This window comes from Tiliqua scincoides, chromosome 2, assembly GCF_035046505.1.
Source record: "Tiliqua scincoides isolate rTilSci1 chromosome 2, rTilSci1.hap2, whole genome shotgun sequence".
NCBI lineage: Eukaryota > Metazoa > Chordata > Lepidosauria > Squamata > Scincidae > Tiliqua > Tiliqua scincoides.
In genome coordinates this window covers 202,817,333-202,840,295 of record NC_089822.1, presented here as the reverse complement: position 1 = coordinate 202,840,295, position 22,963 = coordinate 202,817,333, and the positions used below count along the sequence as shown (strand labels likewise).

General features: G+C 40.6%; 1 protein-coding gene across 2 annotated transcripts in view; it reads left to right on the top strand.

Moving 5' to 3' along the window:
* The window catches only part of USP4 (ubiquitin specific peptidase 4), a 47,273-nt gene that overhangs the window by 3,946 nt on the left and 20,364 nt on the right, over window positions 1-22,963 (top strand). For both annotated transcript variants that reach the window (XM_066613865.1, XM_066613866.1), the window contains exons 4-13: window positions 1,458-1,584; window positions 3,066-3,211; window positions 3,413-3,474; window positions 5,365-5,508; window positions 7,250-7,367; window positions 7,704-7,877; window positions 11,163-11,321; window positions 14,175-14,399; window positions 16,751-16,834; window positions 19,066-19,160. In XM_066613865.1, the coding sequence (XP_066469962.1) occupies window positions 1,458-1,584; window positions 3,066-3,211; window positions 3,413-3,474; window positions 5,365-5,508; window positions 7,250-7,367; window positions 7,704-7,877; window positions 11,163-11,321; window positions 14,175-14,399; window positions 16,751-16,834; window positions 19,066-19,160 (1,334 nt within the window). The remainder of the gene's footprint in view (window positions 1-1,457; window positions 1,585-3,065; window positions 3,212-3,412; window positions 3,475-5,364; window positions 5,509-7,249; window positions 7,368-7,703; window positions 7,878-11,162; window positions 11,322-14,174; window positions 14,400-16,750; window positions 16,835-19,065; window positions 19,161-22,963) is intronic.

Genomic DNA, 22,963 nt, shown 5'->3' with positions numbered 1-22,963 from the left:
CCAGATAAGTATTGGAGGTGGTGGACAGAGAAGGCTTATAAGGGAGGAGACAGCCTCTCAGGCAGCCTGGTCCCTAATCATTTAGGGCTTTAAAGTTCAGTACTAGCACCTTGAATTGAGCCCAAAAGCATATAGGAATACAGTGGAAGTTGCACCCTCCCTAGCATGGGCCCCAACCAGGACTCATGCTGCTGCATTCTTGTGCAAGTGAAGTTTCCAAATGCTTTTGGTCACAAAGAACATATGACTGTAGTCCAGTCTAGGTGTGCTTAAGCAAGTTTTACACTGGCCAGAACTATATATGCTTTAAAGCAGCGTAAAAATGTAGAATAGGAAAGTAGTATAACCATAAGCCTGCTCTCATTGCACCATTCAGATTAAAATGGAGAAAAATAGTTATTTGACATAGCTGCTTGCATTGCATTTCCCTGGAGAGTACAGATGTAAGAATCAGTGGACTTCACTTTCTTTGCAGGGAATAAAAAGGATGTCACTACTCACAAACTAATGTTTTGCTTTAAATTGTTCCCTTTCCTGTGATACTACATCATGATGTTAAAATTTATGAAAACATGTGGGAAGTAGCCTTGATAGCCCAGTAGTAAAACAGTGTTTGTCTTTCGATGGATCTGATTTGATGTGGCACTTCTACAAAGGAGGCTGTAAGTGTAGTAGGATTTGGATTAAGCACCAGTAAGTTACAGATAAATAGGATAAAATTAATGTATAAACTTGGAATGTCAGGATATAAATACCTCCAAAATCCAAGTTATAAACTAATTCTCTGCACAGGAAGCCCATCTTTCTGTGTCTTCAGCTCGCAGTTGTAGTCAGGTTCTGTGTTAAAGCTAGAGGGACCTCAATTTTGTTATCAGATTTCAGGAACAAATTATTTGGCTCCCAGATCAAAATGTAATTTTAGCCTGTTGAAACATTGTGTGTTGAAACATTATATGCTCCAGTTATGCAACTTCTTAGGCTTTATCTGAGGCTGCTCCAGAATATAATCCGACTTTTGGGGTCAACTTGCAGGAAGACAGTGAAAAGGGCCAGGCGGAATTTTTCTTTGGCTGTCTGGATCCTGCCCTTTGTTCTGTGCGGTGGGCTTGAGTGAGAAGAATTAATTGTAACTTGATGTAGTCAGCTTAGGATAGACGTTCATATTTGTAAAAATTGATTGCCATTTAAAGTCTCTATAATTTCCATATAAACATGCTTAGGATTGGACTGTAATTATATTTCAAGCCTCGGTGGCAGAACTAGAGTTAAAACCAAGGTTTTCTGTTTCTTAGTGTGTTGTGTGAAATTGTAGTCCACCGCTCTGTTATCTACCAGGTTAAGATATAACTACTTTGAGGAAGAAACCCTTCAGTTTAGACTGCGGACAGGCTTCGTTAGTTAAATGTTTATCTCAATAGTTTGTTATACCTACTTTATAGGAAACTTTTTCTTCATAGGTTGTGGAGTATGGTCTGTTTGTGAAGCACTGCAAAGTAGAGGTTTATCTTCTAGAACTGAAGCTGTGTCAGAACAGTGATCCTAATAATCTTGTGAGCTCTTATTTCAGCAAAGCGGACACTGTTGGTGAGTAGCTTGCTAATCACGTGGCCTCGTAAAGCATTTAAACAGCTAATACAACAATTTGTCAGAGAACAAAATGGAGCAAATGCCTCTACCATTTTTGGAACCTCTAATACTGTTTTCACATTCTTTCAGTAGTAGTAGAAAATGCTTTTTAAATACCCAGATAACCATAATTGCATGTTGAAGAAGTGGTTGCGTAAACTGAGAATATAGATATTCTCATGTATCCGTCATGTAGCTGTAACCAGATATTACAATTTATAGAAAATTATTGTACATAGGTGCCATCAGTAATACAGGTGTCCCCCCATATCCACAGGGGATACGTTTGTGTCCCCATGTGGACACGGAAACCATGGATAGAAGGGGACCCTATAAAAATGTTCAAAAATACCCCCATCATGCAAATAACTTATCTGCTTCAGCTTGCAGCTTTCCTGTCACTGCTCCTGGTTCTCTGAAGTTCTTTACTGACTGTAAAATGGAAGCAGGAAGCACTTGCAGGAAGCAAGACAGAGGGCTGAAAAGAATGTAACTCTAAGGTCTTTGAACTCTGTAATAAGTGTCATGTTCTTTTCAGCCCTCTGCCTCACTTCCTGCAAATGCTGTTTGCTTCCTATTTCCATTTTACAGTCAACAAGGCGCTCCCAATACCCAGGAACAGCGATGTGAAGGCTACAAACTCAAGCAGATAAGCAGTTTGTGTGATGAGCGAGATTTTTGAACCATGAATGATTGAAACCACAGAAACCGGATCTCTGGGTATGGGGACACCTGTATATTCACCACTGCCTAACACACCAGAAAGTGCATGTTGTTGTTTTTAAAAACTTATATCCCATCCTTCTCAGTCAGGGCATCTTATAATAACTTTTTAAACACAAGTACAATAAAAAAGTGAAAGAACAGCTAAGGCAACGCAACTGAGAGAAAACACCCACCCAACCGAATTAAACTATTTTAGGGCGCAATCCTAACCCCTTATGTCAGTGCTTTCCAGCACTGGCATAGTGGTGCCAATGGGACGTGTGGTGCATCCTGTAGTTGGGTGTCACTCACGGAGGCCTCGGAGGCCACGGAGGAACAAGGGAATGCTTGTTCCCTTACCTCAGAGCTGCACTGCCCTTATGTCAATGCTGGAAAGCACTGACATAAGGGGTTAGGACTGTGCCCTTAATTAGTCAAGCTTTCAGCTGGCAGCAGAAAATAAAGAAGGAGAACACTGACTGCAATTCCAGGGATAGGGGGTTCCATGCTACAAGGACCTCCACTGAAGGCCCTCTCATGGTTTGTGGTTTGCTGGGCCCATGGCTGTGGAACCCATAAGAGAGCCTCCCTCTAAGTTCTGAATGTTTGGACAGATTTGTGTGTGGGAAGATTGTCCTTTTTGATTATGTTTGGGAGAATATTGTCCTTTTTGATTAAGTTTGCTTTCTCTTCAGAATAGAATGATTTAGAATTTTTCTTTTCTTTCTTATTAGCTACCATTGAAAAAAGAATGCGAAAACAGTTTAATATACCGGAAGAGAAGGAAGTTAGACTATGGAGCAGATACATGAGTAACACATATGAGCAGCTGAGCAAATCTGATAACACTATACAAGATGCAGGACTCTATCAGGGACAGGTGAGAAAAGTAAATACTCTGACAGTGCAATTAATGTGTGTTTCTTCAGACGCAAGTCCCACTGTATTCAGTGGAGCTTACTTATATGTAAATGTGCATAGGATTGCAGCTAGCATTTGTCTGCTTAAATCTTTTTGGGAGCTGCACAGATCTAGTAGGTAACAACCTCTGCCTAGATTTATTTTTCCTTTTTCTTTCTAGGTAGTGTTAATAGAAGTGAAGAAAGAAGATGGTACCTGGCCTAGGCAATCTTCCCTTACAAAGTAAGGTTTTATCCCTTCATAATACCGCTCTGGCTCAGTTCAGGCATCACCATGAAATTGACCTGTTTGTTTTGGGCATCATAATCCTTTATTTAGAGAAGACATAATGGGTGTATGTCATTAACAATATGCCAAATATTGAGCAGCTGCTGCTGTTTAAAGAACAAAGAAGTCTTGAGTAACCAAAGCTTTGTTTAGAAGCCAAGCTAAATACAGCTTTCTCCCTGGTTGTCATTTTCCAGTGGTTCACACATTTGGTGCTCTCCATTTTTTTCACTAGAAGGCAGGCTCATTTGAAGAAAGACTTTACCAGGATCAGGATTAGAACTTACCTACCATTTCCCCCTGGAGTCTGTCTTTCTTTCTGCAGTGAATGGAGGAGGGTAAAAATTAAGTGGAAGCAAAGTGCTTCATTAGGAAAATATCTTTGTATGGATTATAGCAGAAAACATTTTGATGAATGTAAATCTCCTGTTCAGTGTGGTTGAAGTAAATGATTTTATTTTCTAAAGTCTTGTGTACAACTTACGGTATAGATTTATATAAATTGCATACGTACATGAGTTAAGGTGAAGTTTTAATGTCATTAACTCTGCATGACCTGCTATTGAAGTTTACTCATTATGAAGGATGGACTTAGAAGTAGTAAACAACCAACTGTGTCTGTCCACTCAGTGTGTAGACTAGAACCGTGTGTGTTTTTACCTAGGCTTACATTTTACAATTGTGTTGGTCATAAGTGTACAGTGAAGTAAGGACTTGGTTTATACTGGTAGGACCTCTTTGTCCATCTAACACAGAGTTATCTACTCTTTTCAAGCCCTGCATCCTAAACCTTTAACAGAAAATGCCTAAGAATTAATCTGGGGAGTGTATTTGGGCAAGCTCTGTGCTCTGCACTAACCTATGTTTCACCATTGCAACATCACAATCTGCAGAATTCCAGACTGCTTTGAACCCTCAGCACAACAACCCACAGTTATCATTGAAATATCCAATCAGATTTTCATTTTTGCCTTTCTGTGAACTAAACTTAAATGTTTAGTCAAAAACAGTCTAGTATATCTAGTCTAAAAACACAACTGTATAGAGATAGGGATTAGAGAGTAGGTGCTATGGTAGTCAAAGCATGAAATGTTGTACCATCACTGAAAGAGAATACTTCGTGTTTTCATAATTATAGCTGAATGAACTGAGTTAGAGCCATAGAATTTCATTCTTTTGATTATTTGATTATTTGACAAATGCTGTCAGGAGTACTTTGTGAAAATGGTCTCCACAGTATACAGCAATACAAAGCTAGCAAAGTGCCTTTCCATAAGGAGTTACTTTCCTTCTTTAAATGCAAGCATTATAGTGCACCTGCACAAAGAAAGACTAAGGCTGCAATCCTATACACCTACTTGGGAGTAAGTACCATTGAATTCAGTTAATTTCCTTCTGAGTAGTCATGTGTAGGATTGCACTGTGCCTGTTCTGATTTGGTTGCTAAATCCTATGGTCTAACCCAGGGGTGACAAACTCATTTCCATATAATGGGGCAAATAGCATTCTTAGTGCCTGCTGAGGACCTGAAAAGATGCATTAAGCAGGTAATGACCAGAAATAAACACAATGTTCACTTAGGAACTCATTTGCTGCAAATGACAGAAGAGAAAATACACAACTTTTGATTATATTTTCAAAATATGGGAGAGCCCAATTATCACATGGGCAAAGCTTTCAGTAGTGACACCTGATGTCCTGATCATTCCTTTTGTAGTGTTGTTTTGGAAACATAAAAATATATAACAGCTTAAAATAATGAACACTGTACTACAGAGCCCAGTGCCAGCATTTTGGGACCTCAAAAAACAAAACTGCAAAACATGGTTTTGTTACTTTTCCCAGATCAAACACTGCAACTAGCAGAAATCTGGCTACCTCTTCAAAATCATCCGCAAGCTCTTGCTCCTCTGTAGTTTCTTCTTCAACCATTACAAATGGTGATAGCAATAACTCTTATGGATTGAACTGCTCCAGTCTTGGCAAAGGGTAAGAGCAAGAATGATGTTACTGTTCTTTATGCAACTTCCTTTCTCTGAATACCTTTGTAAATTCTCTCCTTTATTAAATAAGATCCTGCCCTGGAGGGTATCATGGCTTCATTGTTTGAAGCTGACATACAGTTCTAGTTTCAATCACATGGAAATACTAACATTTCTTTGTTAGGCATGATTCTATTAAGCATATATCTGGTCTGCCCTTTGTTCTTTCATGATGGCCCTTTGCTATACAACAACAGATGGAAAAACACTGTGAAGTAGTATAAGTAACAAGGCTACCATACACATTGGAATGTATTGTTCTGTCTTTAGTATTTGAAAGCCAGCATTGCTTTTGTTACTATTAGTTAGTAGAGAACCCAACTGAAGTTCCAAACAGTTGCCCAATTGTCTCACTAAGTACCCTGGGACAAGTACCTCTCAACATCAGGTTCAAGAGTTGTAAAATGGGTATGGAGATACCTTTCAGAACTGAGTAACAATGATCTATGTAATGCTAAAAAATTGTAAAAATCAGTAATAGAACTGAAAAGCAAAAAGGAAAATAATAAATGGAGAATACGATATGGTCACTGTAAGTGCTGACATCCAGAAATCAAAAATTGAGATACCAAGGCCCAATTCTTACAAACCTGCAGTCAAGGAGCTAAACCATCTCTTCCCCTTTTGTCATTTTCTGCTGGTCCAGATGCAAAGGTACTCTCCTCTCCCTACTACTGAGGGTCTACTGAGAGGAGAGGCCTTTCAAAGAAAAGTAATGCAGTGTTTTCAGTCCTGAAGGTTGTGACCCCCTGGGGCAGATATTCCTAACCTTTTTTTTGAATGCTGCCCCCGAAGGAGGGTAGTGACCCCATTGGGGTCCCTTAGTGCCCTTAGACCAGCACGTCCAGGTTTTGCTGCTGCTACCAAACTCATCTAAGTAAAAAAGGGTTTTTTAAAATTTACATGCAGGTGGTAGCAAAACCTGCATGTTGGTACCATTATAATGGTACTATGCATCCCCAATCAGGTCACTACCCTGATTAGGAGTAGAGTCCCAAAAGAATGTTCGGAACCAATGGTTTAATGCCTCATTTACTGATTGTGAGAACCAGGCTTTTCCTTAAGAGAGCCTGCTTTTTAGTGGACAGAGAAAAGCACCTCACTGTGTCCTTTACTGACATGTAGTGAGGAATAGATTTAAGCCCTCATCTGCTACTTGAGAATTAGGCAGCCTATTAACTGTACCACTGCAGATTGCAGCTGGAAGTTCATATGAGTGCATCTTTCTCACATTTTACATGTAGGGTGTTTTTTTTTAATGTGAAGGAACATATGGAGTACTTTTTTTCAGTTTAAGCTGGCTTGTCAGCTGCATCCACTCAGGAGGAACAACCTAGCCACAGTCATTCATGAACTAGTAATATTAAAATAAGATTACTACAACACTCTACATGGGAGTGACTGAACCTGGCCTTTTAAAACATCTTTATGTCTACAAAGCACAATAGATACATATCCAAAACAGAAAATAGAGTAGTGACAGTCTAGAATATTTTTCTATCTCATGGTTTTGAAAGCTGAATATCTGTCCATAACTCTCTCCAAACATGTATAAATGTTGTTTGTTTTGAAAGTAACTGTCTGATAGAAGCTTGCTGTTGTTTTTTTTTAAATTGTAAATATTTTCACAGTTAAAATGCCCTGTTATGCAGTATTACCCTTCTGTGTGCCTCTTTTCTTCCTTTCAGGGGCTCTAGCTTTTCTTGCAACTCCTACAGCAACAGGGAGAGCCCTCCTCAGTTACAGCCTGGTCTCTGTGGGCTCAGTAACCTGGGAAATACATGTTTCATGAACTCTGCATTACAGGTAAAGAACTGGTAGACTCTGTATGAGAACATACTCGGAGTGGCATTCTCCTTGTTTTTGTGGGTTTTCTATACTTGTAATGTCCAGCTTTAGGTTCTCAAACAGCTTTTATAAGCTTTGTAAACATAACTGTTGGTTGGGATGTGTGGAGGTGTCTTAATATACGTAGTCCTGAATCTTCTCCTTTGAGCAGTTACCCATGTACAATTTTAATTTGCCATAGAATTCTATAAAATGACCTTGTTGACGTAACATTTCATTTGGCCATAGAGTGACAATGGTTGGTAGCATGTTCTTTTTTTTCTTATGTAGCTCTTTTTCTGAATATTTGTCTAGTGTTTGAGTAACACACCTCCACTGACTGACTACTTCCTGGAAGATGAGTATGAGGCTGAAATAAATCAGGAGAATCCTTTGGGAATGAGAGGAGAAATTGCAGAAGCGTACGCAGAGCTCATCAAACAGATGTGGTCTGGGAGGCATTCTCATGTGGCTCCCCGCATGTTCAAAGTAAGGAGGCTTCCTGTGAGCCCAGCAATGGCATTCTTGGTGTCGTGCTTACTATGAAAAGCTCTCATGATTAACCTGTAGAGAAAATCTTATCTCCTACTCTTTAGCCTAGTTCAGCTCAGACTGAACTGTAAAAACCGTTCCAAGCATTATAAGGGATCTTGGGTGTCACAGTACCTCACTGTGCTGCTATTACTATTATTATTATACCATAGTCTTTCAAGACTGAAGGTTGCCAATACAATTATTATTATTAACAACAGTATTTCTATACCACTTTTCAACAAAAAGGTTCACAAAGCGGTTTACAGAGAAAAATCAAATAACTAATGGCTTCCTATCCCAAAAGGGCTCACAATCTAAAAGATGCAAAACACCAGCAGACAGTCACTAGAAAAAACACTGCTGGGGTGCGGAGGGGCAATTACTCTCCCCCTACTAAGTGAAAGAGGGGCACCCACTTGAAAAAGTGCCTCTTACCCAATTAGCAAGGGTATAATCAAAGATGCATACTATAAGGAGGCATCATGCATTCCAAATGTTCATTTAAAATGGTTCTGGCTTGTAAAACTCTTACCAGTTTAGTTATGGAGCAGAATTTTTAGTTAAAATTTGAAGGTGACTTGTTATCTTTGCATGTCTCTGAAGTTAGTGGTTGTCATCGCCTCCCCAATCCCAGGGCGTTAATTCTATATTGTAAGGATCTAGCCAAAGTAGGCCTTATGCAGGTTTTCACAGAATTTACACTCCACACATCCAGTGCTGCATCACTAGCCATTTATTCTGGTTCAGTTTGAGTTTACAAAAATAGGCACCCCTGCTCTCATCTCCATTTGGTCTTGATGGTATTCTCCTCACACGGATAAGTTTCTTAGCTCGCATCTCTCTGGGGTGGATAAACCACTTGCTGCCACCTCTCAAGCTTGGCATGACCCTCTTTGGATCCCGCTTATTCCTTCCCAGTCTTGGTTCCTCTCTCCCTGCCTCCTTCTTATCTCAGTTCCTCATCAGCCTCTATCTCCCTAATGTGTCTTTGTTCTCTGTTCCTCTCTCTTCCTCTTCCCTTTCTCACTCTCTCTCCCTCTTGTGTCTCTTTCCCTCCATCTCTCCTCCTGTTGCATTTCCACTCCTTCCTTCATCCCTATTTCCCCTTTCTCACCCACTTGTTTCTGCCTTTCTTCCATCTCTCCTTTCCCCATCTGGCTTCCTTGCCATTCTTTAAATCCCATCCCACTCCCCAAACCTTCCCCGCTGTCTGGCTTATCCCTGTGATGGCTGAGCAGCTGAGCAAAGGCGTAGCTGGATGTTTTGCCACTCTCCTGACCAGAAGTAATTTTTTTTAAAGCTGCCAGCACTTTCCACTTCCCGCACCAGTTTCACACTGCATGGGAAAGTCCCCATCTGCCCTGGCCCCAACTGCAGCCCATGTGCTGGAGGCATTGCTGTTTTGGCTCCTTTTGATGGGGCACCATGTCAGATCATCACTCACAGCCAAAGGCGGAAAGGGAAAGCATAAAAGGAGGTTCTTCCGAGTGCCACCGAGCCTAGCCACCGCTGCAAGGTGAGAGTTGTCCCCACTAGCACTGCACACAGGGGTCACATGGCGGTGCAGATCATGTTGAGGGGGAACCTGAGTTGGGGCCCCTTCTTCTGAGCCACAAGTCACTCCACCATAGATGCGCAGGGAATCTGGGGCAATCACTCTCTTTTCTTCTAATCCGGACCCCAGCAGATCCAACTGGGGTAGTTTCCCCGTGTAAATGGAATGGAGTCAGAATCTCTGTTGTTGCTTTCCCATCGTAGTCACCTTCCCTGCCCTCTCTTGACCACTCTCCCTCGATGGGCAGCCAGGAGACCCAGAAGCTGCCCTGGAGGCACTCCTGCCACTTGGGAAGCCAAGAGAGCCTCAGCTGACACCCAGAGGCCCTCCCCCAAAGCGCACACCCTGAAGCACTTGCAGAAAGAGGCTATTTCTGTTAATAAGTGTCTTTTGTGCAGGAGAGCACAGGCATACAGGCACAGTGGCACCCCATCCAGTATCACAGCATAACCCTAGCCCTATGGGTAGCTACACAGCGGATATTGAGTGCTCGGTAATGACATGATCACCAAGCCACTTCCTTGTCAATCCATGCTGTGACAGCAGTACACTGAACTACTTTGAATTGATTTAGAGGAATGATAGATTTGATCCTTGAGTGACTTGTTTGCATAAGTCAAAGCTGTTGATTATAGGTGCAACTGCAGATTCAGAATCTGTGGATTTAACTTGCCACAGATGCCAGCAGATACCAGGTTTGCCATTTTAATACCTTCAAAAAAGAAAAAAGCATGAAAATAATATTTCTTATCTTCATACAGTAAAACCATGTGGTTCCCAAGCCCCTCAGTGCTAAACATAGCACTAGTGACCCACTTCCGGGTCATGTGGAAATTCCTGGCTCCTCCCAGCATCGTCCCAGAATGCATCATATTGCATTCTGGGGCGATGCTGGGATGAGCCTGGAACCTCTGTGCAATCCAGAAGTGGGTCATTAGTGCTATTTTTAGCCCTGAGGTCTTGAGAACCACAAAGCTTCACCTTGCAATGGTAAAAAAGTGCTGTTTTTGTCCTTTTTTATTTTTGAAGGCATTTAAATGGTGACCCCAGGATCCGCAAGGGGTTCCTGCACAGAGTTTGCACATATAGTGTCACTTGTTCCTCTGTGCAAATAGTAGCATTCCTATTAACTATGCAACAGTGGTGGCTGCTGACAAAACTATGTCAACCAATTGATAGGGCATTTAGACGAATTTATTGTATACATGATATATTATACAGGATATGATATTAGATAAATGATATTAAGAGGTTAAACTAGGAACAAGATTAGAAGATATTTATTGATTGATTAGACATATTGATATATGATTGCCTGCACCCTTCAACGGTATGTTTTTGTGTTGCTGTTTTTTTGTGTTGTGTATTGAGTTTGTGTTTGTTATGTGTTTGTTTATATTTGTTGTTTGTTTTTATTTTGGAAAATAATTACAAAATTAATTTAAAAAAAACAAAACTGTCAACCAAATCTGAAAAATAGGATAGGATGGGACTGGATAAAAAAATACATTTTGATGACGTCTTTAGTTGTATTTGAATTAGACGTTCTTTAGTTCTATTTGAATAAATAGAATATAATCTTGTTGAATTCTGAAGAAATAGGACCATTATTACTCCTTTCCCCTCTCCTTTATGTACAATTCACATGCAACTTTCCTAACAGTATTCTCGTCTTCTGGTTTTAGACTCAGGTTGGCCGCTTTGCTCCTCAGTTTTCAGGATACCAACAGCAAGATTCCCAGGAGCTCCTGGCCTTTCTTCTTGATGGCTTACATGAGGATCTAAACCGAGTAAAGAAGAAACCCTATTTGGAGTTGAAGGATGCTAATGGCAGGCCTGATTCGGTACAGTCTAAGTTCAGCTTTTTGCTTAGTTAATAAGTCAGCAGCGCTCCGGACCCCTCTCTGTTGAGCTCTCTCCAATTTATCTCTGTCATTTAAAGTGCGAATCCTGAGTAGGAATGTAGCATTTTAGCTGCAACCTGACCAAGCTGGATGATTACTTGTGTGTCTTGTGTAGCACTTCTTGTCATGTATTCTAAAGTGATATTTTAATTGTCACACTATCTTGGTTGTGTGTTGTTGGTTTAAGGATCCCTATCCAACCATCAACTTGCCTGCCAGTGTTGTTCCTTTATATTTACAACCCAGGTTTTTTGTTTTGTTTTTTAATGTGCTTTTGTTTTTTAATGTGCTCGTATGAGAGAGAAGCCTTCATTAGGGCTATAATTCAGCTTTAGTCATTCAATTTAATTAAATAAATTCTAGATGTGATATCAAAATTGGCTTTTATTTTTCAGAAAAGTTAAAAATAACAGCCTGTTTTCTTTTTTAGTGTATGAGAACACCGACCAATACAAAAATCATTTTGCAACAAGGTTATAGTGTTGTCCTTCAGCCAAGACTTCAAACAAAAATATGCAGTATAAAGAATGCAGGGTTTGCAGGAGAGTTTCTGACTTGAGACCAAAAGTGTACTCTTTTGTGAAAGCGTTTCCTATCAAATCTCCCCATGATAAACCTAAGAACTATCCTAGGTCAGGGTGGTTCAATCTGCAGCCTGTAAGGCGCTTTTTAGCACCCCTGAAAACCCTGCCACAGGCACCCCCCCCCCACAAGAATCCTCCTGTTTCAGCAGCTTCTTGGTATCCCTGCTGCACCATTCCAGCTTCTGCTTTGGTGATGGAGAAGCCAGTACAACATGGAAGGGAGATTGAAAAACCCACCACATCTACCACCACCTCCTCCGACTGAGTGTGCCAAAGGACTTCAGAACACAGAAATAATTGGTGATGAAGTCATCACGTCACTGCCAGTTTCTTCCAAATCTGCCCAGTTGGGGGATCACACCAGGGTCATGTGGCTCCCTGGTTGCCAGAGGTTGGATTGCCCCAATCTTGCTGGATCTCATTAGCTACTTCCAGAGGTACCCATCTAGAAGCAACCCTCTCCACAAAGAATGCAAGAATTGTTCAGCCAGCCATCTCCATGCTGTAAGAGGCTGCAAGGGTAGAAAGACAGGATCTCTCTAGCCTGCCTGCCCTTCCCACCCACTCAAGAGTTGTATTTGCCTCTTCAAAACAATTAACAAACCCTGCCCCTACATTTCTGCCGGTGAGCAGACAAGACACTGCCTCTCTTCCCCTTCACCTATTCCTTCATGAAATGTTTAAGACCGAATGTTTAACATTCACATCTTTGGGCACTGGCAGCCCTGTTGCTTTCACCTTCCATGGGTCATCCCTGTTATGGCTAGTTGTTATGGTCCTTGGGTGTTGGCCTTAGAAAGAGATGAGACACAAGGACTTAAAATTTTTGGTAGACTTGAGAGAAGGCATGGGGACAATACCCAGTCAGTCTTGACTCAACTAATTAATGAAATTGGTTGATGTTGCAGGTAGCATCTCGCAGCCCAATTTTTTTGAAGATATTTCTGAAGCTAATTGCTTTCTCTCTTAAGAACATAAGAACAGCCACACTGAATCAGGCCATAGGCCCATCTAGTCCAGCTTCCTGTATCTCACAGTGGCCCACCAAATGCCCCAGGGAGCACACCAGATAACAAGAGAACTGCATCCTGGTGCCCTCCCTTGCATTGGCATTCTGACATAGCCCATTTCTAAAATCAGGAGGTTGAACATACACATCATGTATGTAACCCATAATGGATTTTTCCTCCAGAAACTTGTCCAATCCCACCAACCCATCACCTCCCCCAGTGCATACTTTAGTAGAAAACTACTTTATTTCTTATATCGAACTGCATACCATTTAGTGCTCTCTAGGACATGTTAGGCTACGTTAGGATTAGGCTCTCCAAACCCCAGCCTATGGACCAAATCTGGGGTTTGGAGAAAGGTGCCCCCCCATGAACAAAGCTTTCCGTTCTACTGTGGAGTCACATGTTTTTCAAATGGAGCAGGTCACAAGGATGCTCTGGGCAGTTGCATATGCCCGGACACCCTGTGATGCAGCCGTCTGGGATGCTGGGCAACGTGCGTGACTGCCCAGAGCATCCCTGTGACCTGTCCAGTTTGGAGACCACTACTCTAGAACAACCAGTTGCCTACTTATTAGAAGCTACTAAAAATCTATTTTTCATAGAGTTTAATCGTCTCTTATTATGTCAGCCTCTGCTGAACAATAATGTGCAACCTGCTTGTGCATTCTGTGTTGTACTGTTGGTCAGCTGTACATTGATGTACAGGTGTGCACCACTTAACGACAGGGAGACGTTATCCAATCTCTGTTGTGCGATTAGGTTGTTAAGCGAACATTCAACCCAACCTAATGCTTTTGTGCACAGGCCACTGGAGATTGATTGTCTCTTCTTTGCATTAAGGGCCTATTTGTGGTATAGACAGATACTCTGCTGCAGGCTATGGGAGTCCCAAGTGCCTCATTAAGAGCCTCTTTGTTGTGCTTTGATCACTGTCGTATATGAGGTCTGTCATTAAGTGGAAGGTTGTTAAGTGATGTGCCTGTAAATCAATAAGTAATTGAGCTGAGAGGCTTCCGTCCAGGCACACACAATTCTTACAGTTACTGTTTGCATTTGGTTGTCACTCTTCCTAGTTTTTGAAGCATTTTGTATTTCAGAAGGCTTTCTGTTGTAATAGTGTTGCTCACAGAAGTTTACATTTTAGTTGATTAGGTGGTTAACTCTCTGCTTCTTTGCAATTGCTTTTTCTCAAATAGGTGGTGGCCAAAGAAGCTTGGGAGAACCATCGACTGCGTAATGACTCTATCATTGTAGATATTTTTCATGGTCTCTTCAAATCCACATTGGTTTGTCCTAAGTGTTCTAAAGTTTCTGTGACTTTTGACCCCTTTTGCTACTTAACCCTTCCATTGCCCTTGAAGAAAGATCGGCCTATGGAGGTTTTCTTGGTCTTTGCAGATCCACAGCGCAGACCTACTCAAGTAAGTAGAGATATTTTTGTGCATCTTTGTCAATAACACAACCAACTTCAGAGAATAGTGTTTAGTCCAATAAAGTTTCCAAAACCAGTGATATGATCTGCACAATATTTTTTTCTTTTAAAATTAATGGGTAGAAGTTTTTGAAAATGATGTTACTTTATTTAGAAGCAAGCCTGTTATGTTTGCAAGACTTAGGCTGTAATCCTATCTTACTCACTGAGAACAAACACTTCTATAAATGGGAAATAGGTGTGCAAATCACAAAGGTGATTTTTGAAAACCTCAGTCCATAAGAACAGCCTCACTGGATCAGGCCATAGGCCCATCTAGTCCAGCTTCCAGTATCTCAAAGTGGCCCACCAAATGCCCCAGGGAGCACACAAGACAGCAAGAGACCTGCATCCTGGTGCTCTCCCTTGCATCTGGCATTCTGAGGTAACCTACTTCAAAATTTAGGAGGTTGCACATACACATCATGGCTTGTAATCCGTGATGGATTTTTCCTCCAGAAATTTGTCCAATTCCCTTTTAAAGGCATCTAGGCCCGATGTCAGCACCACATCCTTTGGCAAGGAGTTCCACAGACCAACTGCATGTTGAGTAAAGAAATATTTTCTTTTGTCTGTCCTAACTCTCAATTTTAGTGGATGTCCCCTGGTTCTGGTGTTGCGTGAGAAGGAAAAGAGCATCTCTCTAGTCACTCTATCCTTCCTGTACATAATTTTGTATATCTCAATCATGTCCCCCCTCAGGGCGCCTCTTTTCTAAACTGGAGGCCCAAACACTGTAGTCTTTCCTCATAAGGAAGGTGCCCCAGCCCAGCAATCATTTTAGTCGCTCTCTTTTGCACCTTTTCCATTTCTACCATATGTCCTTTTTAAGTTGTGGCAACCAGAACTGGACTCAATACTCCAGGTGTGGCCTCACGATCGATTTGTACAACGGCATTATAATATTAGCCATTTCATTCTCAATACCTTTTCTAGTCATCCAAAGCATAGAATTGGCCTTCTTCACTGCCACCGCACATTGGGTCGAAACTTTCATCGAGTTGTCCACCACCACCCCAAGGTCTCTCTTCTGATCTGTCACAAGACAGCTCAGAACCCATTAGCCTATATGTGAAGTTTTGATTTTTTGTCCCAATATGCAGTCCAAATTAGGGCAGTAGGGGAAACAGTCTGTTAATTGGCCACAAATCATATATGGAATGCACTGACAAGTCTTGCCCTGCTTTCGTCCTTTGTGTCACTTCATTGTTATAGTACATTAGAAATGCAAATGTAAATGATTGTCTGCGGTTGGTCTAACTTAGGGATATCAAACTCATTTCATGTAATGGACCAAATAGCAATCATGGTATCTGTTGGGGGCTGGAAGTGATGTAATTAAGAAGATGTTTGCCAGAAATAAGCCCTTTTTTCTCACATAGAAACTCATTAACTGCAAATGACAAAAGTGAAAATATGCAAATCTTGTTAATATTTTCAAGGTATGGAGAGCCCAGTTTTTGCATGGGCCACCCTCTCTGTAGCACTGCTTCTGCTGAGGTGACACCACAGCTCAGCGGCAGAGAGGTGCTCTGCAAAGTGACACCTTGGCAGAAGCAAAGGTCCTTTAAGGGCAACCCATGTGATAATGGGGCTCTCCCAGCACTTCAGCAACCTCTCCCTCTCTCGCTCCTTTTGATCTGCCTCTTCCTCTGTACACCTTGCATTCTAAGGCATACTTCCATCTCTCCTTCCCAGAGTCCCTGCGGAAGTAGTACTACTGAAAGGGCAGTGCTGAGGCAGCCTAATGATTATGTGGTCCAGATAAAGAACTTCTTATGTTTGACATGCGTGGTCTAACTAATTTGACAGAATGTTGAAACAGGTTGTGGAATTCTAAGTAGTTTGACTGTCTTTTTTGTAATTACCTAATTTGCAGATAGTTGCTAAAATGGTGACTGTCCATTGGATCAAATGTACTTTAAAGAATGTGGTTTTGGAGGTGTACATTTTGTCAGACAATTGGAAGGGACGCATGCATGTGAACATGCACTGTTGCAGAATTCATCGGGCATGTTTGTGGGCCTTAATGTGTTCTGTAGAACTATTTTTGTGAGGAAGGGAAAAATTACAGGACGCAACTACAAGAATGCTGTGTGCTTTTACGGTCAATCTTTTTATCTGCAGTATTGCCCTGAAACTGAAGTGCCAACCCAAGCAAAATGTAACTTCACTGAAAAGTTACTGTAAAAGGCAGAGAATTCTATCCTGTATCAAAGCTGCAGATCCTTTTGCCTAAAATTCTGTTCCTTGTAGGATTTAATTTACCTAGTGTTTGTCTAATCATCTGTTTATTTCCAGTACCGGGTAGTTGTGCCAATGATGGGGGCTGTTTCGGATCTATGTGATGCACTCGCGAAACTCTCTGGGGTCCCTGCAGAAAATGTAAGAATAAATAACGCTGATGTGATAAAGCTCCATTTTATATACGAATGTTCATATGAAGGATAATGTCTGAGTTGAGTAAAAACAAATAATTTAAGAAGGTTACTTAATTTTTGGAAGGGGGAACGTGTGTTATAAATAGGGTGATTATATTTTATTGAATCATATTCTGAGAAAGGAACATCCAAGCTTGTATAGAAATCTTCATCTGTCATAAAGGAAAAATAGTTTATTCCTTCCTATATACAAGATTAAGGCTGTAATCCTATGCACATTTACCTGGGAATAAGTCCCACTGAACCCAGTGGGCTTACTTCTGAGTAGACATGCATAGGATTGTGTGTTGGCCACTTGTGTGGGCAATTTCATTGCTTTGGTCACATTTTTTTTCCAACTCAGAGATAAACTGAACAGAAATAAAACACAGATGGTTGAGATCCTCCTTAATCCTGTTCTCATTAATTCTGAGTACATCTTTTAAAGGGGTTGCAAATGATTTTTTTTAGGACAGGGAGGAGTTAGATTCCAGTTACAAGTGCTTGATGTCCACATAGAAACTTAGATGAAACAATGCAGTCTGGTTTTAATTCTTTAACAATAAAGAAATTATGACCACAAATGGCACTAATTTTGAAAGCTGTCTCTAGGAATTAGAAGTTTACAGTGGGTTGAATTGAGATCTTAGATACTTGTCTGTTAACCTCTTTCTGATTGTATGTAATAAAAAATGTGTTGTAGGAAGGGTGCTCTCTATGCAAATTTATTAAAAAAATATTTGTAATAGAAGTTCTGCATATAGTTGAGAGTTGGTCATGTGGTATGATGGAGATTTCTTGAGACTGAAAGCTCATCTACTCCTATACTAGCAAATGTTGGCCCAGTGGAAGCCATTTTTTAATATCTGTCTGGGACCAGCAGGGAAAATAATATTGGCATCAGAGTTTGCTTTGTCTACTTTGTCACACTTTGTAATAGTTTTTGAAGAGGGAAAAGTTAAATTTACCGAAAAATTTACTAAAAATTATTTACTGAATTTTAAATTACTATTTATTTTAATGGAGCATCAATGAGTAATAATTTCTAGCAGGGGTACAATATTTTTTGTGAAACAGCAGCTGCAGAAGTTTCCTAGGGAACAAGAAGTAAGGGTAGAGACTTTGAGCAGACTGAGATGAGGGATCCTGTTATGAGGAATCCTGTTATTAGTCCAGTCAGCCAGTATCTTGCATGGACTTCATTTATACAAATTCAACTACACGTGCTTGCCTCCCCCCAAAAAAACCCCAGGGGGAATAACAACCATATAAGTAGTGGAGGCAATTCTGCCTGCCATTCCAGTTACTAAATACATGCCCCAGAGTGAGAGCAGAGAACAAAGCTGCTGTTCCCTCAGTCGGTCTCAATTCCCATCTGCCTCTTGTAGTTTTAAAAGAGACATTATGTATTTTTTGATTGTAAAGGATTTTCATGGTGATTTTGAGTATACACGATTTTGGTTTTAGACACTGACTCTGGAATGTATCCCTCATGTAAGATGCAAGCCAGCTGTATACTCTTGCTGTCAAGTCCCTGCATCTGCTGACAGTACTTCTGCCTAAGGCAGAAGTAAACCAAGCAGCAGTGGAACTGTAGTGGGACCATGGAATGAACCTGAGCTGGAGAAAAGCAAAGTAGGGTTTAAGAGAGTTGGGGGACAGTGGTCAGAGCCTCCAAAGAGCAGTATCCTTGGGAGAAGGGAAAGCTACCTCCCTGCCTTCTTTGGTTAGCTAGGTATTAATAGCCAGTTCCATGTTTTATGTGCCAGCAGCTACTGGGAACATGGAATTTTACATCGCTGCGTTCTAGCATCTCTTGATTCCTTGAGGATTTTGTCCCTAGGCAGACTTTTAAAGCAAGCAGATGTCTGGCTTGGTAAAAATATGAGGCTTATGAATATTCCTTCAATCTCCAATCTCATTGAAAATATGAGGAGGCTGACTGCTCTTAATATTAGAGACCTAGCATACAGAGCATTCCTGTGGCTATTAGATTACTAGCTGCTCTCCACTCAAGTAATCTGTAAAGTTTGGCTAAGTACATGTCTAGTCAATTATTGAAGCAGCATTGGAAAAACCTGTATTGAAAATACCTGAGACAAGTGGTTCCTTTTTTTTTTTCTTGAACTGCAAGTAACTTGGGCTTCTCACAGTTCAGTTATAATTTTCTATTATGATTTCCATCCTTTGTTTTAGATGGTGGTGACTGATGTTTATAATCACCGATTCCACAAAATTTTTCAGATGGATGAAGGCTTAAGTCATATTATGCCAAAAGACAACATCTTTATGTGAGTAACCAGCTCTCTGGAAATGGTGAAGTTGAGAAAAAACATGCAATATGACGCTAGAGTTTTTAGTCTTATAAGACATAATACCATTCCCAAAATCATTCTTAAGGAGTGCCCAACACGGGTCTCCTTTGTTCTGTGCCAGCTCAAGGACTGACCCAGATCTGAGTAGACCCATCAGGACCAAACACACCCGACATGGTGTAAGAGAACAGAGGTTACCTTACTCCACGGAGACCTTAGGCACCTTCCCTGGCCCCACAGGATACAGCAGTAGCCATTTCAGCCCCAGTGTACCTCTGGGCACTGGCAAGGGATAGGATTGGGCCTGTAGAGTCCTAGTAAAGAGAATTAGGTGCAAGCTCAGCTGCCTTCTTTTCCTTCTCCTCCTCCTCCTCCTCTCGATGTGCCTGGTGTAGGCTTTGGTTTAAAAAGTTTAGTCATATTTTCTGTTACGTATTAGTATCCTAATCCTAAACTGTTCTGCCACAGCCAGGCCACATGGCCTGCATTGCATCCAGTACAGCTTAGGAGGTGGCTGGAGGTCTCTTCTGGGTAAGGGGATATATTTCTTTTGGCGTGTAGCATTTATTTTTGATTGAATATTGGGATTACTGTGAAGTGTGGATAGAATCATTAGTTAGCTGCATCAGAATAAGGAATGGTAAAAAGACTTCGGATTCATTTCTTTTTGAAGAAAGTGCTGTGTTTTGATGCTTTAAGACATTTTAGATGGTCTTTTTTTTTTTTAGCTTATTACAGTAAAAGTTGTAATAAGCTAAAAAGACCCCTGAAAATAAGTGAGTGTAATTAAACTTCTAGTAGAAACCACCTGTATGGTGCCGCTTTGGATCCTCAGAATGAAAAAATATACCCGGGTGCTTTGACTGTGGTCTTATCATTTAAAGCACTCATAATTTGTGTGAAATAGCCTGCAGAGCAGTGGTTCCCAAATTAGGAGTCGCAACCTAAAAATCCAAATGATGGTCATATGGATGTTCTGACAGTTGCAGGAAGATCTTTTGTATTATTATTGTTAACAATTACCAACTCTGTAGGTCACCAGACTGAGTGAGAAACTGTATTTAGGTTCGCTCAAAAATGTTTTGGAAACAGTGCAATAGAGGAAGATAAATAGCAACATTGTTAGCTTTGCATTGTAGATTGTGTATACAAATTCTTATGTTTGCTGCAGTAGACATGATTATCTTTCTGAAAGCTTTTTTCCCCCCTTTCCTATGATCTCCTTCTATTCAGCTGTCTAAAATTTTAAAAAATCAATCAGTGGCAGATTGCTTCTTATACAAATTGTTCTAATAAGACTTCACAATTTTCAAACTATTAATTTATATTACTGAAAAGTTAAGTTTTATTTCACAAGGAATTTTTTTACAAAGAGATTCCACAATGTATTTAGTTTTTACTGAAAGACTTGGCTGCAGATATTGAGCCAAAAAATTCATCAGGTAGCCTTATTAAGCAAACCACATTTTATGCCTTCATCTGTAATATGGAAGTTATACTGTTCTGACTTACAGGGTTGATGTAATAAGAGTAAAATACTTTGGACACTTTTGAATAGTACTGTGTGTGCTACTATTAGAATAGAATACAGGCATGTGTTGCTTAACAGTGAACCGCATATAAAGATGGTGGTTAAAGCCCAACAAAGAAGCTCCTAATGAGGCACCCAGGTCTCCCCTAGCCTGCAGCAATGTCTGTTTACACAACAAACAAAAGGCTGTTAATGGAAAGAAGAGGCAATCAGTATCCTTCGCATCAGAGTGTCTGGCAGGGAGTGTCTGTTTACACAACAGAGGCACTAGATTGGGCTGAATGTTTGCTTAACAACCTAATGGCATAAGGGGATAAGAGAACATATCCTTGTCATTAAGTGACAGCACACCTGTATATATAATTCTCTCAATGCCATTGAATATTTGGTGGCTAGTATAAGAGGGTCCTGTCTCTGGTCCCAGACTAAGGAAAGTGTTCAATTTTGAATCACCATATTTGCTTGAAAGTAAAGAATGGTGTGACTCTGGCAAAAAATAAGTGTTTTTAATATTAAATATTTGAACACAGTTTTAAATCTGAATCCACATTGAATCTTTCTGGACAAAATTATTTGTACTGCTTTTCAAACAAACTTCAGGGTAGTGTAACACATTGAAAATGCAACAGTATTAGATTTATTCCAATGGATCTTGAAAGTGTCTGTAATCTAATCTGTTTAGGATTGGCATGGGCATACCTTTAAATAAATTAAAGGGGTTTCTTCATGAGGCACATTCTGGTGTGTGGTTAAAGAATAGTAAAGTATATGTCCAAAACATATTTATTAGTAGTCATATAAATATCAAGATGGCACAAGACACTTGAGGCAGAAAATTCATATGACTGAGGAAGATTTATGTGACTACTATTTTACCCCTGCTTTATTAACTAGTAAATCAATTTTTAAAACTTTCCAACCCCTAATTAAAGCCCTTATATTAATTTGCAAACCACCAGGGCAACTTAGGCTGTACAAAAGATGCAGTTAATAGCCAAGGAATCTAACTCTCTTCATCAAAACATTTAAGTGGTGTAATTAAGTGATTACTCCAAATGTGAGTCTTACTAGGAAAACTGGTGGAAGAATTGATCATGGGTAGTAGGTAAAACAGGGTCCCTAGAAATCCATAGAGAGACAATATAAAAGGGGAGAGGCCAACCCAGATTTCTGACTTTTAGCTGCACATTCTTGCTGAAGTTTTTCCCACAATCCAGAATGTGATAATTGTGCTATTTGAAAACAACAGAATAGAGGAACACATTTCTCTGTGGGAGGACATCTGGAATAATTGGCGAAGCGCAGTGGGAAACATTGCATCAAAATAGAAAACCTTGTGCAGTTTGAGGGAAGATCTCTGAAGAAGAGCCATCAGGAATCTAGTAGTACTTTGCTTTTGAACCTTTTTTTAAACTGTCTTAACATGTTCTTCCATTTGAATCTTGCAAACGTACTCCTTAGATCCGGACACCAAATGGATTCCTCAACATGGCCAGGTGGATTTTTAGGTTTGCTTGCTCTGTTTTAGTTTCATATAACTAAACTAAAAGGTGCAAAAGAGAGCGACTAAGATGATTATGGGGCTGGGGCACCTTCCTTATGAGGAAAGACTACGGCGTTTGGGCCTCTTCAGCCTAGAAAAGAGGCGCCTCAGGGGGGACATGATTGAGACATACAAAATTATGCAGGGGATGCACAGAGTGGATAGAGAGATGCTCTTTACACTCTCACATAACACCAAAACCAGGGGACATCCACTAAAATTGAGTGTTGGGAGAGTTAGAGCAGACAAAAGAAAATATTTCTTTACTCAGCGTGTGGTTGGTCTGTGGAACTCCTTGCCACAGGATGTGGTGATGGCGTATGGCCTGGACGCCTTGAAAAGGGGATTGGACAAGTTTCTGAAGGAAAAATCCATTACGGGTTACAAGCCATGATGTGCATGTACAACCTCCTGATTTTAGAAGTGGACTATGTCAGATGCAAGGGAGGGCGCCAGAATGAGGTCTCTTGTTATCTGGTGTGCTCCCTGGGGCATTTGGTGGGCCGCTGTGAGATACAGGAAGCTGGACTAGATGGGCCTATGACCTGATCCAGTGGGGCTGTTCTTATGTTCTTAACTAGTTTCTTATTCAAGCTACTAGGCTGTTATAGGTTAGAAATGAAAGGATATAATCGGAACCTGCACCTCCAAGAGAAAAGGCAGCTCCATAGTAGGGGGGAAAAACATGAGTCTTGTGTTGCTTTT